The sequence below is a fragment of the Rhinoderma darwinii genome, chromosome 2 (assembly GCF_050947455.1).
Source record: "Rhinoderma darwinii isolate aRhiDar2 chromosome 2, aRhiDar2.hap1, whole genome shotgun sequence".
NCBI classification, from domain to species: Eukaryota; Metazoa; Chordata; class Amphibia; order Anura; family Rhinodermatidae; genus Rhinoderma; species Rhinoderma darwinii.
Genome location: NC_134688.1, coordinates 65,929,244 through 65,947,836, shown reverse-complemented (window position 1 = coordinate 65,947,836; position 18,593 = coordinate 65,929,244). Strand labels below are relative to the sequence as shown.

The window sequence follows — 18,593 nt, the reverse complement described above, 5'->3', positions numbered from 1 at the left end:
AGGGAAAGGGGCACCGGGACCCATGTTACAGATGATTAGGAGTGTGGTGACATCAACCAGCACCTCAAAGGGGCCTCATTTATATATACATATGTATTATACATTGACTTACTGTAGACAGGTGTGGCAAAGTGCTCCATAGACAAAATACAGACCCTGACTCTGTATTGTTGGCCATTGTTATGCCCAATCTACACATTGTGAGTACATGGGTGTAACAGAATAGGATGCAGCCATTTTCCTAATAATAACAGACGACATTGTCATCAAATTGGCCAAATAACATTTTTATTTTTATTTATAAGGGCAGGACATTACTGTCTCTGGAGCCTAATTTGATATTCTGCATCTTCACCACATCTTGTTAAATTGACAACTCTAAAGAATAAGAACTCCTCATTAACATCAGTGATGTTTAGTGTAGAGAAATAATTAGCACGACCAGGGCCATAATCCATTGGTGTGGATTACCTGTATCCTTTCCTGTCCGTCAGACTTATTGTGAAAATTTTAATAGTGTCAGTAAATAAATTAATCAACTAACCATTAAAATACATTATTTGGAACATTAACCTGTTCCCAACCCATGATAATAATATACGTCATGGGCACCATGGCGTAATTTGTCTTCATGATGATCTCATGGGCACTGCCAGTGCACCCACAAGATCAGCGGCAGAAGCGGGGCTGTAATACAACGGTTAACACCTTCAGTGCTGTGATCAAACATAATCGCAGCATTGTACAAGGGAGGGAGTCCAACTTGCAATGGTGATCACCGCTCCCGGTGACATAATCACTGGGGCTGGCAACACTTTGGTGACAGCCCATGACCTGACAAACGCCTGTCTCGTGTATGCTTATTAGGGCATGCTTGTAGTATGTACTTATAGGCAACTGTGCATATTTCTATGCACATGCACAATATGCTGGCATGCAGAAGTTTGCCATTATATTGTAAATAAAAAAAATATAGATTTAAGTCTCTATATGGGACAAAAAATCTATAAATAAATAAAAAAAGAAAGATTTGTATAAATACATGCAAAACAATTTTTTTTTAACCCCTTAACGGCCGCCCGTCCACCATCAGGTGATGCAGGTGCTTCATCTACAGCAAAGTCTTTTGGCGTCGCAACGCTGATGAGCGCTCCTGAACTTAGAGCAGCCTCCTGAATACAGCTGGGGTCAGAAAACATTCCGACCCCAACTGCTTAAACCTTTGATCACCGCGGTCCGTGTCCGCGGCATGATCAAAGGGGACTCTCCTCTTCGATCGTGTCATCGGCAACCCAGGAAGACCAGGGATTCCGTCTGCAGTCAGCCCCGGGGACCTACAAAGGACCTCAGTGCTGTCTACTCAGTATGCCTGCTGTTAGGGCACTCTTAAGCCATAGTGACACAGAAGATCATGTATTAGCAAAGAAGAGTATGTTAATACATTGTAAGTAAAAAATAAAGATATAAATAAAGTTATCCTTTAATGGGATTAAAAAAAATATGTAACAAAAAATAAATAAAAAAAGTAAAACAAAACATTATTTTCCATAAAATACATTTTATTGCCCATACATTACATAAAAACAAAAAACCTACACGTTAGGTATCGTCACGATCTAAATAACCTGCAGAATTAATTTAATAGGATACTTGGCATGAAACATGAATGGGATAAAAAATAAACAATGCCGAAACTCGCTTTTTCCTATATTCACGCTGTAAAAATTAATTATATAACTTACACAGGTATTTTTTTTCTACCCCAAAATCACGTAGAAAAAAATGCAATTTCTCCGACATAAAACAAGGCCTCATACAGCCACGTCAGTGAAAAAATAAATAAAAAAGTTATGGCTGCTGAAATGAAGAGAGGCAAAAACAGAAAAATGTAGCTGGTCATTAAGGTCTTTTCAGGCCCGGTCATTAAGGGGTTAAATAAAATATATTTTATTTCACAAAATACAAATGACAAAAAAAAAACCCAGCATATTTGGTATTTCCATAAGCGTAGTAAACTTTACTTCACTTTAAACATAAGCATGCCATTTTAGGTCAGTAATAAATCGGGTAAATAAAAAATAAATAAAAATGGAATTGTAAGATTTTTTTTGCTTTTGACCCCAAAATTGAATTAATAAAAATTAGATGCAAATGTGTACAAAACCTAAAATGGTAAAAATATAAATTACAACATGTCCTATAAAAAAACAAAGCCTCATTCAGCCGCATTGATTTTGTACGGGGAATTATCTCTCAGTACTGTCGCAGTCTAGATGCCGGTGCGGCATTGAAACGCGTAGCCTTCTAGATGGCCTGAGGAAGATGCCGGTGCGGGATTGAAACGCGTAGCCTTCTTACTAATAAATACTATTATCAATTTCTGCATCCTTATTGAGTAGCAGCGCCGTGGTTACATCCCTCTTCTTTCTACCTCAAAATTACCAATATTGCACGGTTACCCATTGGTGTGACGTTTGGGATTTCGGCAGCAGCACTCTCCACGATCTACATCCATTTCGAAGTGTTTGACCTATCCAGCTGTGGTAAGCATCCATCCGTCACACTCTGACTGCCTGATTGGGCTTACTCACACTATGTGGCGCCATGTTTGTTTCTTTGTTATAGCAGTCTAGAGGCGGTCGCCCGTCTGACAAACTTGGCTAAACCAGTTTCCACCTTCTACAAATCAGTTATGAGAAAGATGGTGTCTCCACTTGACACCTCATTTTGTAAGTATCAGAGAGATTTTCCAGCTTTGGAAAACGATCACTTGGAGGAGCTGGCCTCTACCTGGCAGAGCGCTGTGCTTAGTTCTAGAGATGAATTAATCCAGGTCAAATGGTTACATAGTGTTCATTTTACATCGGTATGCCTTGTGCAGATGAGGAGACTCTCTAGCTATAAATGCACTGCAAGGGGAAGGGGTACTTTTATACACATGGTCTATGAATGTCCTGTGATTAATAAGTACTGGTCTAATATTCATTATTTTCTACATACAAAGATAACTTCCCATCTTGAGTACCTTAAACTTAAAAATACAAGGAAAAAACACGGCGCCACATGGTCTGAGTAAGCCCAGAAGTAGCAGTCAGTAAAGGACAATTGAATGCTTACCACAGGGCCGTAGATCAATCGCGTTGAGCATGTAGATAGAAGTGAGTGCTGCTGCCGAAATCCCAACCGGTCAGGCCTATTGGCCACCGCAATAAAGGCAATATGCAATTTGAGAAAAACGGGAAAAAGTACGGCGCTGCTACTCAATGATAGTACAAATACTGTAGAATGATGAAGTTTATTGAACAATCAAGGCTACGCGTTTCAATGCCGCATCGGCATCTTCCTCAGGCCATATGACAGGTCATATGGCCTGAGGAAGATGCCGGTGCGGCATTGAAACGCGTAGCCTTGATTGTTCAATAAACTTCATCATTCTACAGTATTTGTACTATCATTGAGTAGCAGCGCCATACTTTTTCCCGTTTTTCTCAAATTGCATATTAAACTTAAAAAAGAATATACACATAGTATAATAATCTAAATATCAAAATGTTTTTATTAATAAGGAGGATGTAACAATGCCTGTACTGTGTTTTAGAGTGAAGATTCAGATGAAGAAGATCTTTGCGCAATCAGTGACAAATGGACATTCCAAAGATTCAGTCGCCGATGGTCTCGGGTGGATGACATTGATACTCTGCTTGGGAGATCCGAAAGACTTTGGTCATCTGGGGACATGAAAAACACGACAAGTAGTGAAAGTGTGCTGACAGATCTCAGCGAGCCTGAAATATGTTCTATTCACAGTGGAAGTAGCGGTGGAAGTGACTGCAGATGTGCTTCCAGTGAAACCTTTGAGTGTAGTGACACAATGTGCGTATCTGATTCCAACTCGGTTAACTTTTTGCCACCATATTGGCCAAGAGATATCTCAGATGGAAAACTGAATGCAAAGACTGATAAATCTTCGCATACAAAAGCAAAAACCCTCCTAAAATGCATGGGTACACTCCGCGGCAAAGGAGCCCATGGAAAACTGAAAGGATTACCTAAAACTGGAGGTTTAACAATTAGTGAGCCTATTCTACAACTGGAGCCTGAATCTGTCAAATCAATGAACTATGTTCAGATAGGTAACGGCCCAGTAAGTGACTCAACTATGGATTTTAGGGTAACTGGAAAATCGGGTTTAAAATCAGAAATGAGGACAATTGATGAGAGTAGTTCAAGTTTAACAGATGTAGAGGTTTCTGAATCAAACAAACGTGCCGGCATGTACCTAGAGGACATTGACCTCTTCACAATGACTGGGATACGAGCTAAACCCAGCCAGAATCACAAAAATGAATTTCATTCCCAAGAGAATTTGGTTGTCCATATTCCAAAGGACCACAAACCTGGAACATTTCCAAAAGCAATATCTATTGAAAGTCTTTCACCTACTGATAATTTTGGAGGTGTGAACTGGCGAGGTGCAAGCATATCACTTAGTGGACAAAAGGGACTCTGTGTTAAAGAACCAAGACCTTTATCTTCAAGATGCCCAAGAGGTAGCAGGCTTAGTGTGTATGACAATGTTCCAGGATCCCACTTGTATGCTAGTACTGGAGATCTCATGGACTTGGAAAAAGATGATCTTTTCCCCCATTTAGATGACGTATTACAACATATCAATGGACTTCAGCAGTCCGTTGACCATTGGTCAAAAGATGTTATGCCAGAACTGCAAGATGACAATTTATCATTGTTTCAAATTCCCAACCCAACATTTCGTACACCTAATCCAGCAGCCTTGGACTTTGAAGGAAATTCTATATCTGATGGAAGAACAACGCCAAGTGATCTTGAAAGGGATGCAGCATCCCTCAATGAGTCAGATGCAACAGGAACAAGGGAAAGAAGAGACTCAGGAGTTGGAGCATCTCTTACAAGAACAAATAGGTAAGATCTTCCGTTTGCGGTATATTCTCTTCATTGCTTCATTTATTAGTTCCTTTTTATATGCTATCTCTCCCCTTATCTTACCTCACCTCAAATTCGTTGTTACTTAGTTTCACAGGGGTAACGTCAAGATCTTGGGCCCCAATGTAACCTATGAAGCATCATTTATAGTTGTGGTGTACTGATATAGGGCAGAGGAACCTTTTGTGCAACCTCTTCACCCGTGTTGTTGTGGCCATACGTTAGGTTAAACAAAAGACACCCACAGAACATTTAGATTAATACAGATTCATTCTTAGTCCAGGAGATTTTCTCTGAACTTCAGCAATTGTACTTAATATAGTAATTTGCCATATACTAGCTCATTACTATATATACTTATTGAGACCTATGTGACACCGAGATTACTCAAATGATATTATGATCATCGTTCTTTACACCTGAATTCGTACATATTTTCTATTAGAATGGAGTATATATTTATACATATATACATATATATATATACATATATATATATATATATATATATATATATATATATATATATATATATATATATATAAAATACAATTTATATTATTGTTTATTTAAATTATCTTGTTAACATTTGTTTCCAACATAATTCTATTTGCAACTTTTGTTTCCTCTAGACACTTGAGGTGGCAGAGTTTCCAGGTCTCTCACCAACTAAGTGGCTCTTTGGCATCACTTCAAATCAGTAACCAGTCTGCAGGCCAGCTCAATCTGCTGCAAAAGTTCTCCCTGTTACGGCTGACGGCCATCATGGAAAAATATTCCATGTCAAACAAACATGGGTGGACATGGTAGGTACATCACTGTAATCTAGTAGTAGCCAAGATAAATATACTCTCATTCATTATTATATAAGAAGATTTGTAACATAATTATTTGGCCAATCTCAATTTCAGGTCTGTCCCAAAATTTATGAAGAGAATGAAGGGTCCTGATTACAAGGATAAGAATGTTTTTGGTGTTCCCTTGATGGTTCATGTGCAAAGAACTGGGCAGCCAATACCTCAGAGCATTCAGCAGGCATTACAGTTCCTACGCAGCAACTGCCTTGATCAGGTAAGGATAATGTTGCCATGATAATAAACCAACACTGGCATTGATAAAGCAGTGCAATATGGCTCCTAAATGTGCCATATCAGCACGTAATGGATACGCATAGCATAGACTAAGGCCCCATGCACACGACCGTATTTTTGTCCACCCGTAAATACTGGCGTAAATACGGGTCCTTGGTCACACGTATTCGACCTGTATTGCACCAGTATTTCCGGGCACGTTTTCGCTACAAAATTACACTGCAGTAATCGGCAGCCCTTCTCTCTATCAGTGCAGGCTATTAAAATTCATACTTACCCGGCCGTTGTTTTGGTGACGCGTCCCTCTCTTGACATCCAGTCCGACCTCCCTGGATGAGGCGCAGTCCATGTGACCGCTGCAGCCAGTGATTGGCCTGTGATTGGCTGCAGCGGTCACATGGGCTGTAACGTAATCCCAGAAGGCCAGACTGGAGGAAGAAGCAGGGAGTTCTGGGTAAGTATGAACGTCTTCTTTTTTTTTTTTACAGCTTTATCTATATTGTGATCGGTAGCCACTGTCCCTGGTGCTGAAAGAGTTACTGCCGATCGTTTAACTCTTTCAGCACCCTGGACAGTGACTATACACTGACGTCGCCTAGCAACGCTCCCGTAATTACGGGTGCACACACGTAGTCACCCGTAATTACGGGAGCCCCATAGACTTCTATGGGCCTGCCCGTGCCGTAATTACGGCCTGAAATAGGACATGTTCTATATTTTTCAAAGGCACGGGCACCTTCCCGTAAGCATACGGGGAGGTACCCGTGGCCAATAGAAGTCTATGGGCCCGTAATTACGGCCCGTGATTACGGGCGTTTTTACGTTCGTGTGCATGGGGCCTAAAAGGGTGACCATACATTGGCAAATATCTCATTAATTAGTGAAACCTCTGCCAGTCCTGGAACCCTCTGGGATCCTTGGCAATAGGTCCTCTCTTGGGTAACGCTGTCTCACAAAACAGTTAATATAAAATTATCAGCTATAAGCCATATACAATATGATATGTAATATTTATATAAAAAATCATGGCTCAGAAAACATTAGTAAGACCATCTCCAAAGTAAACAATGAAAAAACTAAAAATTGACAGTGGTTTTACATTCCTTAAACTAGGGAACATCTTGTTTTTCATCATGAGAAACCAGACGTCTGATTACAATTGGACAACACATAATTATTACAGCCGATTATAAACTAGAGTAGAAAATATTCGCCCATATCTTTACTGTGTTTTTCTGAGAAATAAAAGTAGAACGACAATTGATGTGAGGAACAGGATGGTTCAATAAGTTGTATGTTTTCCCTTCGATCTTTGTCCACATAACAAGAATTGACAATGAGATTGCTGACTTTTATGTTGTCAATTCCTAATGCAGATTGTGTTGATCTCAGGACAATTAGAACAAGGATTTCTTAGTTCACTGTCCTCCCACACAATATAATTTTAGATCTGAGGTCTTGGGAGAGAGCATATAATTCCTCAGAGACGTCTCAATGCGACCAGAAAAAGCTGCATTCTAGCGACTGTCTCTCTGAGTGTCTTCAGACAGTGACGCATTCATATGTATGGAATGGCCTTTATAAATCTACAAAAAAAAGTCTTATTGTCTGACGTGAATAGGATTTATTCTAAAAATAAACTTGTGTAATATGAAACATGAAAATGTTCATGAGAAAGGAACTTAAAGGAAAACTTGATTCAAAAATGAAAATGTCTTAGACCTCATGCACACGACCGTAAAGGTTTTTACTGTCCGCAAATACGTAGCTGTCAGCAATTGCGGAAACGCGCATAGACAACTATGGCGAGTCCGTGCCGCAATTGCGAACAAGAATAGGACACGTTCTATATTTTACAAATCATTTCTATGGCCTGGACACACATCCGTAAATATACGGAAAGGTTTCCGTGGCCTATAGAAATGAATGAGACTGCAATTTCATCCGTAGTTACCTGATCTGTAATTACGGATGAAAATTACGGTCGTGTGCATGGGGCCTTAGTGTGTTTATATATGTTCTCTAACATTGTATCAGATTTACATTCAATGTGTTCGCTGTTACAATATGGTTTCCATCTGCGACTACAATGTTCAGTATGTTAATTACTTTTCCAATCATGACTTATTGCATAATAGTCCCAGATCAAGTCTAAGGGTCCATGCACAAGGTGTTTCCATGTGCATGAACCCTGTACCATCGCACATGGACTTCCTATGGAGCAATAAGCACTCAGTGTACCTCCATATGGGGCCTCTGCATTACTTCGAGGGGAAAACCTCCTAATAATAAAGCATGGAATGAAATATGTCACATTTTTTCTCACAGATTTTAATGAAATCTGTGAACACAAAATCTCTGTGTGCTTCCGATTTAATATTGTACAGCATAGCAGGCTATAGACACTGTATTCTGGATCTGTAAAACACAGTTCTATAATACGGCCAAGTACATGAGTCGTTTAGGTGTGAGAGTTATTAAACACTGCATATCATTTTGCTTGAATTGTAAGTTGAATTTTAATAGCAGTTTAAGTAAAAACCCTTTAGGCTTCAAGGTAATGTGTTAAGGCCCTTTTATACTGGCCAATTATCGGGCAAACGCTCGTTCATATAATTAACGTTTACGAAAATTGCCCTGTGTAAACAGTGCAGCGATCAGCCGATGAACGAGCAAACGCTGGTTTATCTGCTGATCGTCTCGTTTTAAAAGTGAAAAATATTATCGTTGTTGGCAGCACATCTCCCTGTGTAAAGAGGGAGTTGTGTTGCCGACATGATACAAATGTATGGGGACGAGCGATCAGTGTAACGAGCGCTCGTCCCCATACTAACTCCTTGTGAAAGGAGCAAACGAGCGCCGATCAACGAGCTGTCTCGTTGATCGGTCTCGTTTACACGGCCCAGGACGGGCCATGTAAGAAGAGCTTAAGTGGTAGATGGATTCTTTATACAGTAAATGGGATCCTGTCCGACGACATTATTTATTTTCGCCTCCAGTCTTCAGAAGATAAATGATGCCAACCGGTATATTCTGAAATGGTCATGGAAAACATCTACTTTTTTTTCAGGTTGGCTTGTTTAGAAAGTCTGGTGTTAAGTCTCGAATCCAGGCCTTGCGCCAGATGAATGAGAACAGCCCGGAGAATGTAAACTATGAAGGCCAGTGTGCGTACGATGTGGCAGACATGATGAAGCAGTTCTTCAGGGACCTTCCAGAGCCCCTGCTCACCAGTAAACTAGGGGAGACCTTCCTGCATATTTACCAGTGTAAGTACACGCACCTGACATGAGGGGCTGGCAATGACTTTACACAAGACACTTCTATATCATGAGACCCAATGTATAGACTGGAAGTCTTATATTAGTCGCGTACATCACATGTGACCCCGTATACAATCTACACAATAACTAGTGATACATGTTATCAGACGTTCTATATCGTCATCAGAAATCTGCTGATGTAAATGACCATTACGTAGCCCCCCCACCCATCACACTTCATTCATAGCAATGGACTCAGACGCGGCAGAGGGACCTCTTGGGTTATTTACTATACTTGGCTTTTGTCTGCTATAATGACATATATAGTAATTATCTTGTCTCCTCCTTACATCCAATACACAATGTCCCTATAGTCAAGGTACATGGTAATCAAGTTCAATACACATTACTATTGTGCCGGGGGCGTTTTACTTACAGTTAACAGTCAATGTGGTGCCTGGCTCTGTCTATGGCTACATCGCAGCGTTGGCAGCCTTGTTAGGATATGCTATCACGAGACATATATGTAAAATAAAAAAAATAGATATCTCCACTGGCGTTACAGCTTCCATGGGCAGTTGGATTTGCTAGAGCTCTGCAAAGTTATTGCGCCACATGAGGTCAGGGATGTATTACTTGGCATGTTTTTGATACAGGAGTGTGGGAAAGCCGGGACACAACTATTATGTAAGCAGCTACGTATGTTAGCGGTCACCCAGCTTTCCCAGAAAATGATTCCCAGAAAACTGATAACTAAGTAGCTAGAAATTTTAACTCAATGGCTTTTATTTACGGATCGTAGGCAGATGTAGTAGAGGCTCATTTACTTGTATAAGTGGCGTATTATGTCTCTGTACACCTCAGAGGTCCATGAAGCCCCAGGGGAAATGCTCTTTAATGCACGCAACTTTTTTTTTTTTTATTAGAATTTATTATTATTCAAATTTCAAGAAGCTGTTCCTTTTCATTCCAGCACATAGAAAAATAATATAATCGGAACAAAAGGTACAGATCAGTAGTTAATTTAATGAAAGGAACCATAATGACAAAAGACTGAAGAAATGTGTACGAAATCTTGCAATGGCTGTGTTAAAGGCTACGTACACCTTTGAAAATGTATTTTTATTTTAATAAAATGTGTATCAGTGTGATTGGTGCAACTTTGTATTTATATTTGATTAAAAAAATATTTTTACTTTTTGAGATACAGCTGCTTTGTATCATGTATAGAGAGCAACTGTATCTAGTGCTGAAACATGTATCCGTCAGGTCAGTGGGACTGACGGGTTCAGTGTCAGCGGGTCACACAGGATCCACCTCTTACCGATCACATCTAAGTTCATGTGATGTGATTGATAACCGGTGGATCCTGTGAGTCAGAGACACGCAGGATCCGCTGTCATTGAACACGTCAGTGCCGCTGATCTGACGGATACAGGTTTCTCAGCGCTTGATACAGCTGCTCTCTATACATGATACAAAGCAGCTGTATCTCAAAAAGTAAAAATATTTAAAAAAAACAACATGTTTTCGAAGGTGTACGTAGCCTTTAACTCTTTCGGCATCTTAGTCTGTTAGGGCTTATGCACATGGCAGAGCCTTATGTGAGGAACCTGTATGGCAGTGCACGGAGGCTGTACAATGGGAAGAATACCTCTGTACATACAGATCCTGATGGAGCATGCCATGAATTTTGGTTTCTGTTGGATCCCATACATTTTTCTTACAGAATAAACTTTTTATGGTTCTGTATGTAATTGGAGGCAGTAGAGGTACACTAGAGGTCCTATGCATCTCTGTGGCAGCCCAATTAAAGCTCCATACAGAACACCGCCGTAATACGGCCATATGCATGAGCCCCAATGTAAATGACTTGAGGCACCAGATAAACTCATTTACTGCTCGAGTCTGAAGCACAAGGCACAAAATACTATATTTACATGAACAGAACAGCACGTAGATATAAAACAGTCACATAAAAGTATGTAAACAGCTCCTATTATTCAATTGAATTTCAAGATTTATGGGGGACGTGCAATATCACTGCATGTCTACACAAATAACATCTTGTAGACACATCTAAAAATAACTTTCATTTAACTTCTATTCTAAGACTCATACGTGCCTCTTTTAGATTATTAAGACACTTTGTGTACAAGCGCTGTCTTCACAGTGGGGGTCCGATCCTCTCCTGTTCTGCAGGAAAATGGAAGGTTTAAGTAATTGCAAGGAGTTATATATATGGCCAGCTTAAAAGGGTTATGCGAGATTAGAAAAACATGGCTGCTTTCTTCCAGAAACAGCGCCACTTTTAGTCCGCTGGCTATGTCTAGTATTGCAACTCAGCAACGGTCAAGTGAATGTGCAGGTATGTTGTTTCAATAGGGGAGGAGATCAGCAGCTGCCAGAACCTCTGGTACTACTTATTTCCCTTTAAAACAAAAAAATAAGTCAGGATAAAGTCCAATCTGTTGAGACTTGTTTTTCTGACCTGACACATCAATGTATGTAGATTGCAGTGAAATATCCATTGTGTATGGTCAGGACCTTGTTTTCTCTTGTGCCTGACAATATAGTTTGGACTATTAATGTAAGATCCTAATAATGATATCTGTCATTTCAATTTCCTCAGATGTCCCCAAGGATCAGAGGCTTCAGGCGGTGCAGTCGGCCATCATGTTAATGTCAGATGAAAACCGTGAAGTCCTGCAAACGCTCTTGTGTTTTCTCAATGATGTCACCTCAGTAGAAGAGAATCAAATGACCCCAATGAATCTTGCTGTGTGTTTGGCGCCATCGCTCTTCCACCTCAATTTATTGAAGAAAGATAATTCCCCAAGGTAGGTATTTATGCCCATAAAGCATTTTTTATATAATTACTGAAATATATATCTTTGAAAACTTCATAAGACGTTTTCATAAAGCCTATAAATCTCAGAATGCTGTGAATTTAATGTACAGAGAAATTTCCAAGCAACTTCAGAAAATCCTATAAACTGCTGGTTGGAAGAAACAACATTTTCAATGGCAAAAGATGTTTGGAGAATTTATTCGTTCATCTGCTGATTCGTAATGTTTGAATTGTGAAAAATATTATTGTTGTCGGCAGCACATCTCACGGAAACAGGGAGATGCTCTGCCGACATGATAATATTGTATGAGTGATCGGAGTAACGAGCGCTCGTCCCCATACTAGCCCGTGAAAAGAGCAAATGAGCGCCGATCAATGAGCTGTCTCGTTGATCGGCACTCGTTGCACCGGCCAAAATGAGCCGGTGTAAGGCTCAATGCACAAGATGCGTGTTACGTGCGTTTTTGCTGCGTGGATTTGCACGTGGCAAATCCGCAGCGTAATACAGTATTAGTATAGGCAATGAGGTTCCAGGAAATCTCATGTACACGCTGTGGTATTTTTCGGGATGGAAATTGACCTGCCATTCTTTTTTTCGAATCAGCAGCATGTCAATTTAATTTGCATTTTCGCTTGCAAATTGTATCTGCCTAGTGCTGTGGAAAATCACACCAAAGACCGCAGCATGAAAATGCGCTAAAAAACTGATCAAAGCGTGAAAACCGCACCAAAAAATGCATAGAAAAACAAACGATCAGGTGCAGTTTTTACTTGCGAACTTCCTGCATATTGCTGCGGTTTTGGTGCGTATTTTCCGCAGCATGTTTTAAGGTTCCGCTCGTTTGCTCCTGTCACAAGGAGCTATGTATGGGAACAAGCGCTCGTTACTCCCATTGTTCATCCTCATACATTATTATCATGTTGGCAGCACGTCTCCCTGTTTACACAGAGATGTGCTGCCGACAACGATAATATTTTCAGTATTTAAAACGATACGATCAGCAGATGAACGAGCTGATCGGAAACGAGCATTCTGTGAACGCTCGTTTGCCCCATAATTGCCCAGTGTAAAAAGGCCTTAAGTCTCAGTTATGTCACCAGAGAATTGATAGTGGAGTTTCTGCTCACTTGAGGGCACCACCATTGGTTCTTGGCACAGAATAGCTCCTTCTTCTATGTGTTTCAGGCAGGGTTCCTTGCTCAGGAACATTACATGAACATGGGCATTTGCACAGTTAATCTAGTTGTGCTTTGGATGATGTTGACATCCAGCCTTGGTGTCCTCATGACAATCAGTAGTCATCCAAAGTGTCAAACATATCCGAATATTCAAGTTTTTAGCAATGTGCCCGTATAAATCTGGATCCAAATATGTACCTTACAAATTAACATAATATGATCTAAAATCTATTACTTTCAGAGCCATTCAGAAAAAGTATGCAACTGGGAAACCCGACCAGAAGGACTTAAATGAGAACCTGGCAGCTACACATGGTCTGGCCCACATGATTATGGAGTGCAATAAGCTGTTTGAGGTCAGTATGTTTTATATAAATGTTCCCTGATGTAAGCTGGCTATAGAATGAGATAATTGCCCCCGGAAACGTACCCTTTGACAGTTTTGGCTAAATATTGCTTTCTGCAAATGGCCAATAACTGTCGATATTTAGATCTGTTGTGTTTTTATCAGACAGTAATTGGCCATCCCTGAGTTTTGTGGTAGGGTCGTCAAATGATGGTCTTTCAGACTTTATAAAAGGGTGTTTTTCTTTCTGCACGGTTGTAAATTTTTGTACTACTACCGGTTAAAGGTACAGTGTAATATATTATCTGGTGAGACTTGCTCTGCATACCTTCCTATATTATGTACAAGGGTTGACGTTTGGTAATCACTGGAACAACAACTACAAGTAGTCAAAGTAAAAAATATTTTCTCTATATCATGGCTTATATTTCAGATGTTCAGATTTCATTTAAAAAAAATACTTCCATACAATGCCACAAAATACTACCATTCAGTGTCTCAATACAATATTTTTGCTTAGAGAGATAGCCCTCCCATCTTGGATATCTAGAACCCGCTCTTATTTCCTGTCCTACCTTCTGCCACTACGCAGTTTCCAGAATGCAGGTGCTAAGGAAAAAGCGTGGCTCGCTGTGCTAAACCGTTTTTCTAACTCCCATTAACTTCTATGGGAGTTCCGGAAACAGACAAAACGCGCTCAGCTGTTTCCATAAAACCCAGCCATGTCATAGGTCAGTGGCCAGAGCACAGCGGCAGAAGGTAGGACGGGGATGGGCCACTTTCTAGAGATAGTAGGCAGTCCCAGAGGTGGGACCCATATCTATCAGACATTTATGGCATATACTGAGGATATTCCATCAATGTCCCAAATGGGAAAACCCCTTTAATGTAAATAGTAAGATAGATTTATAAATTAAAATAGTTTTTTTTCTTTCTTTCTTCAGATTCCTGAGGAAATCATAGCCCAGTCCAGGAATTCATATGCAGATGCTGATATCCGTGTCCCTACTATAGAGGAACTGGTAAAACAGACCGAGGAGGAAGCCGGCAGTGTCTGCACATACTTTGATACTGTCATACAGAATCTTCAAAAAGAATCCAAGGATAAATATAAAGGATGGATGTCTCTTTCCAGTACAGAGAACACGGACCTTGCTTACAAAAAGGTAATGGCTTTTTACATATGTCAAAAGGTAACAAGCCACACTGCCTTCTATGTATCAATTACTATTGGCAACCTAGATTTACCAAATTTTTCTATTTTTATCATTCAGGTTGGAGATGGAAACCCATTGAGGCTCTGGAAGGCGTCTGTGGAAGTAGAGGCTCCCCCATCAGTTGTACTCAATCGCTTACTAAGAGAGCGCCACCTATGGGATGAGGATTTTGCACAGGCAAAAGTAATAGAAACTATTGATATTCAAACCGAAGTTTACCAGTATGTGGTGGACAGTATGGCTCCTCATCCTTCCAAGGATTTTGTGGTATTAAGGTATGTTGAGGTATATTAATATCACTCTATTATATATTATTATGTGCTGTAATAGATAAGGCATATGTAATTAATGGAGATTTCAATATTTTTATATGTGGACAATTTCTTGCTTGAATGTTGGAACAGGCCAGTGGCATACATAGAAAAGAGGGGGCCCCATAGAAAGATCAACATGGGCCCTTTAAGTTGTTGCCGGGTTTTGTCAGCCAGGATAGAAGGGCCTGGTGTTTGTTTGCCCATCCATACCCTTTCGATGCCAGTTCCCTCTTCAGAGGAAATGCATTGTTAGCAAACAAGGGGGTGGGGGAGTCCAGCACAGATTCTCAATATCCAATAGCAATGGGGATGAGACCAAATAGGGCTGGGGACCTTCTCTTAAAGGGCCACATGGGCAGCCTCTATGGTACATGCGCTAAAAATTTGAGTCGGCTTTTGTTGACAAGATCTCTTATCCAGAATGCCTAAAAATTAGAATAGTAAATAATTATTTTTTAGTTAAACGAGTTCAATCAATAGGAATAGTACATTTCCTAAAAATATAGAAATGTACTTTTACTGCTGTGTTTCTGTCGTTCACTTTCTTATTGACCTTGTATTGAATTGTAGGACATGGAGGACTGATTTACCAAAGGGAATGTGCAGTTTGGTGGCAACTTCTGTGGAGCATGAAGATGCCCCTTTAATAGGAGGAGTGAGAGCCACAGTTCTGGACACTCGATATTTGATTGAACCTTGTGGCTCAGGAAAATCCAGGCTCACCCATATTTGCAGAGTTGACCTAAAGTAAGTTACTGCACTACAAAAAAGCACTGACATCATCAGAACCAGCCATACAACATATATGAATACCCCACTTACAACTTTCCTTTGGGTTACACTTGTTTTCACCATGATAAGAGGTTGTGGGGCCCATTCAATACTACAAATGAGCCCATAAAGGGGTTTTACTAGCAGGGGCATTTATGACATAGGATATGTCATAAATGCCAGATAGATGCGGGTGCCACCTTTGGGACCCGCACCTATCTCTAGAACGGGTCCCCCTAAACCCCGTTCTACCGCTTTGTGTTCAGGCTGACGAGTGTGATTTCCGACCATGAAGAAGAAAACAGCGTAGCTTGCTGAGCTACGCTGTTTCCGTAAGTTCCATAGAACTGAATGGTAGTTATGGATACAGCGTAGCTCGCATGCTACGCTACTTCTGTAACTGCCATTCACTACTATGGGACTTACGGAAACAGCGCAGCTCAGCAAGCTACGCTGTTTTCTTCTTCATGGTCAGAAATCACACAATTCAGCTACAAGACAGAGCAGTAGAATGGGGTTTAGGGGGGCCCCGTTCTAGAGGTGGGAGCCGCATCAATCTGACATTTATGGCATATCCTGTGGATATGTCATAAATGTCCCTGATGGGAAGTCCCCTTTAACCCTGCATAGAAATTAAAGTATCCATGACTATCATACAGGAGGGTACACAACTAACTCCTTTAAGGTTACGTTCACACGTGGCAGATTTGTTGCATGCATTTCTGAGACTGAAAAATCTATTTTATACACGTCTGAATGGAGTTGTTTGTGCAGCATGTTCATAAATTTCTGTAAGCCCCATTTAGAAGAATGGGACAGTCACAGAAATGTTTGCACTTTCTTAGGGTGTTTTCACATCCAGTGAGAAAGGCCAGTCAAAAAAGTGCAGCAATGGGTGCCGCCAGGCGACATTGGTGTCCGCCATCTGGTGCAGGGCAATGGAAAACCAGAACACAGATGTGAATGAAGCCTTACACCTAAATTTCCTACATTCATCACTATATACGGCAACTAGTCCAAGAGTACAACAAGGCATTTTCTTTGCTTGCTCTTCCCCACCCGGCAACAGATTTCAGACCATCACTGTGATACTGTGAGACCTCTCAATGGTGTTTTGATTATTTTCGCTTATTTTTCATGGAAAATGTAGTCAATCTAATGTAGGCAAACAGATATGTACTCTAGCCCAAGCTTCTGGAGGATCATACTGTATCTGTCCATTGGAGCCCTGTATAGTCAATGAGATGAAAGTTTCTATTAATGTGCTTGCACCATATCAGCATAATAGAGTCTAACGAAATATTTTTGTCCTTTATTTTGACAGGGGCCATTGCCTAGACTGGTACAACAAATGCTTTGGACATCTTTGTGCAGTAGAAGCATTGCGGATCCGGAACTCATTTCAGTCACTTACAGCGGAAGGACCAGAAACGAAAATCTGAAGAATAAGTTACACAAAGACTTTACATAGAATAACAGGATGTCCGTTACAAGAAGCCACAACGACTCTACCAAGAGGCAGCACTGCGCATGTAGACGACTCTGGACATTAAATGGAGATATCCGTGATAACGCTCCTATTTAATTTAATTGTATAAAGACCTTGTAAATATGTAATCTATATCTATCTATCTATAAGATATTTTAACAGGACTATATGTGTATACAGCGTATGTAAATCAAGTACATGAGTTAATGCTTTCTGTGGAAGCTTTTTGTTTCGTATTTCATACATTTTATTTCACTGTGCGCACATTGTTTATACACATGTATAAATGCTTGTAGAACTGACCACAAGTATTATATCTTGACAATGGAAGTTGTGGTTTACTATACGCAGCAATAATATGGACACATTACATTAGTTGTCCTCATCTGTAATGCACTGCACTGTCTGGACCTTATGGAGAAGAGATACTTTGTAAATAACAGAATAAAGTTTTGTCTTGTTTAAAATGTGACCTCAAAAGACGTATAACATGTTATTTGTCGACAAATATAGTAAGTGCGGCGACATATTTACCTTGGCCAATCATAGCAGGTGATTATGCTTGTGCACACTCTAACTTGAGAGTTCAGGCTGCACAGCAGCGACACCTGGTGGTTGGAGCAATACAATGAAGTTGTCTACACAGTATATTTTTAAGTAAAAAAAGTGTCTGCTTTTTTTCCCCCTAAAAACAGCACCACCATGGGCCATATCTGGTATCACAGCTCACCCCTCTTTATTTAAATAGAACTGAGTTTCAGAACCAAACATAGTACATGGACAAGAGTGGCTCTGCTTTTTAGCCCTACGTCTAACGAGTACGTCGGGAAATCTCCAGACGTACATATTAAACATGTTCATAGGGCTTCATTAGAGTGTCCTTTTGGCCTCAGTCAGGCTGGTATACATCAGTTTAACTTTTTTTGAGGATCAATTAGAATATTACACTGCTTTTCTATCACGCCGGATCCCCCAAATATTTTTTTTTTTAACATGGAGGCCTATGGGTGATGGATGTTACTGTATGGCATCCATCACAGGCTTCCGTTAAACGTATGCATCGGGAAACCACAGTGACGTAACAGTCCATATATGGCAGTTATTTCTGGA

The 18,593-nt window shown here is 40.3% G+C and overlaps 1 protein-coding gene across 3 annotated transcripts in view; it reads left to right on the top strand.

The window, feature by feature from the left end:
- The window catches only part of STARD13 (StAR related lipid transfer domain containing 13), a 191,735-nt gene extending 173,772 nt beyond the window's left edge, over positions 1-17,963 (top strand). For all 3 annotated transcript variants that reach the window (XM_075851710.1, XM_075851709.1, XM_075851711.1), the window contains exons 5-14: positions 3,599-4,941; positions 5,595-5,768; positions 5,874-6,033; positions 9,124-9,322; positions 11,949-12,156; positions 13,588-13,702; positions 14,637-14,858; positions 14,967-15,184; positions 15,794-15,970; positions 17,319-17,963. In XM_075851710.1, the coding sequence (XP_075707825.1) occupies positions 3,599-4,941; positions 5,595-5,768; positions 5,874-6,033; positions 9,124-9,322; positions 11,949-12,156; positions 13,588-13,702; positions 14,637-14,858; positions 14,967-15,184; positions 15,794-15,970; positions 17,319-17,436 (2,934 nt within the window). In that variant the 3' untranslated portion in view covers positions 17,437-17,963. The remainder of the gene's footprint in view (positions 1-3,598; positions 4,942-5,594; positions 5,769-5,873; positions 6,034-9,123; positions 9,323-11,948; positions 12,157-13,587; positions 13,703-14,636; positions 14,859-14,966; positions 15,185-15,793; positions 15,971-17,318) is intronic.
- Positions 17,964-18,593: the final 630 nt, after the last annotated feature.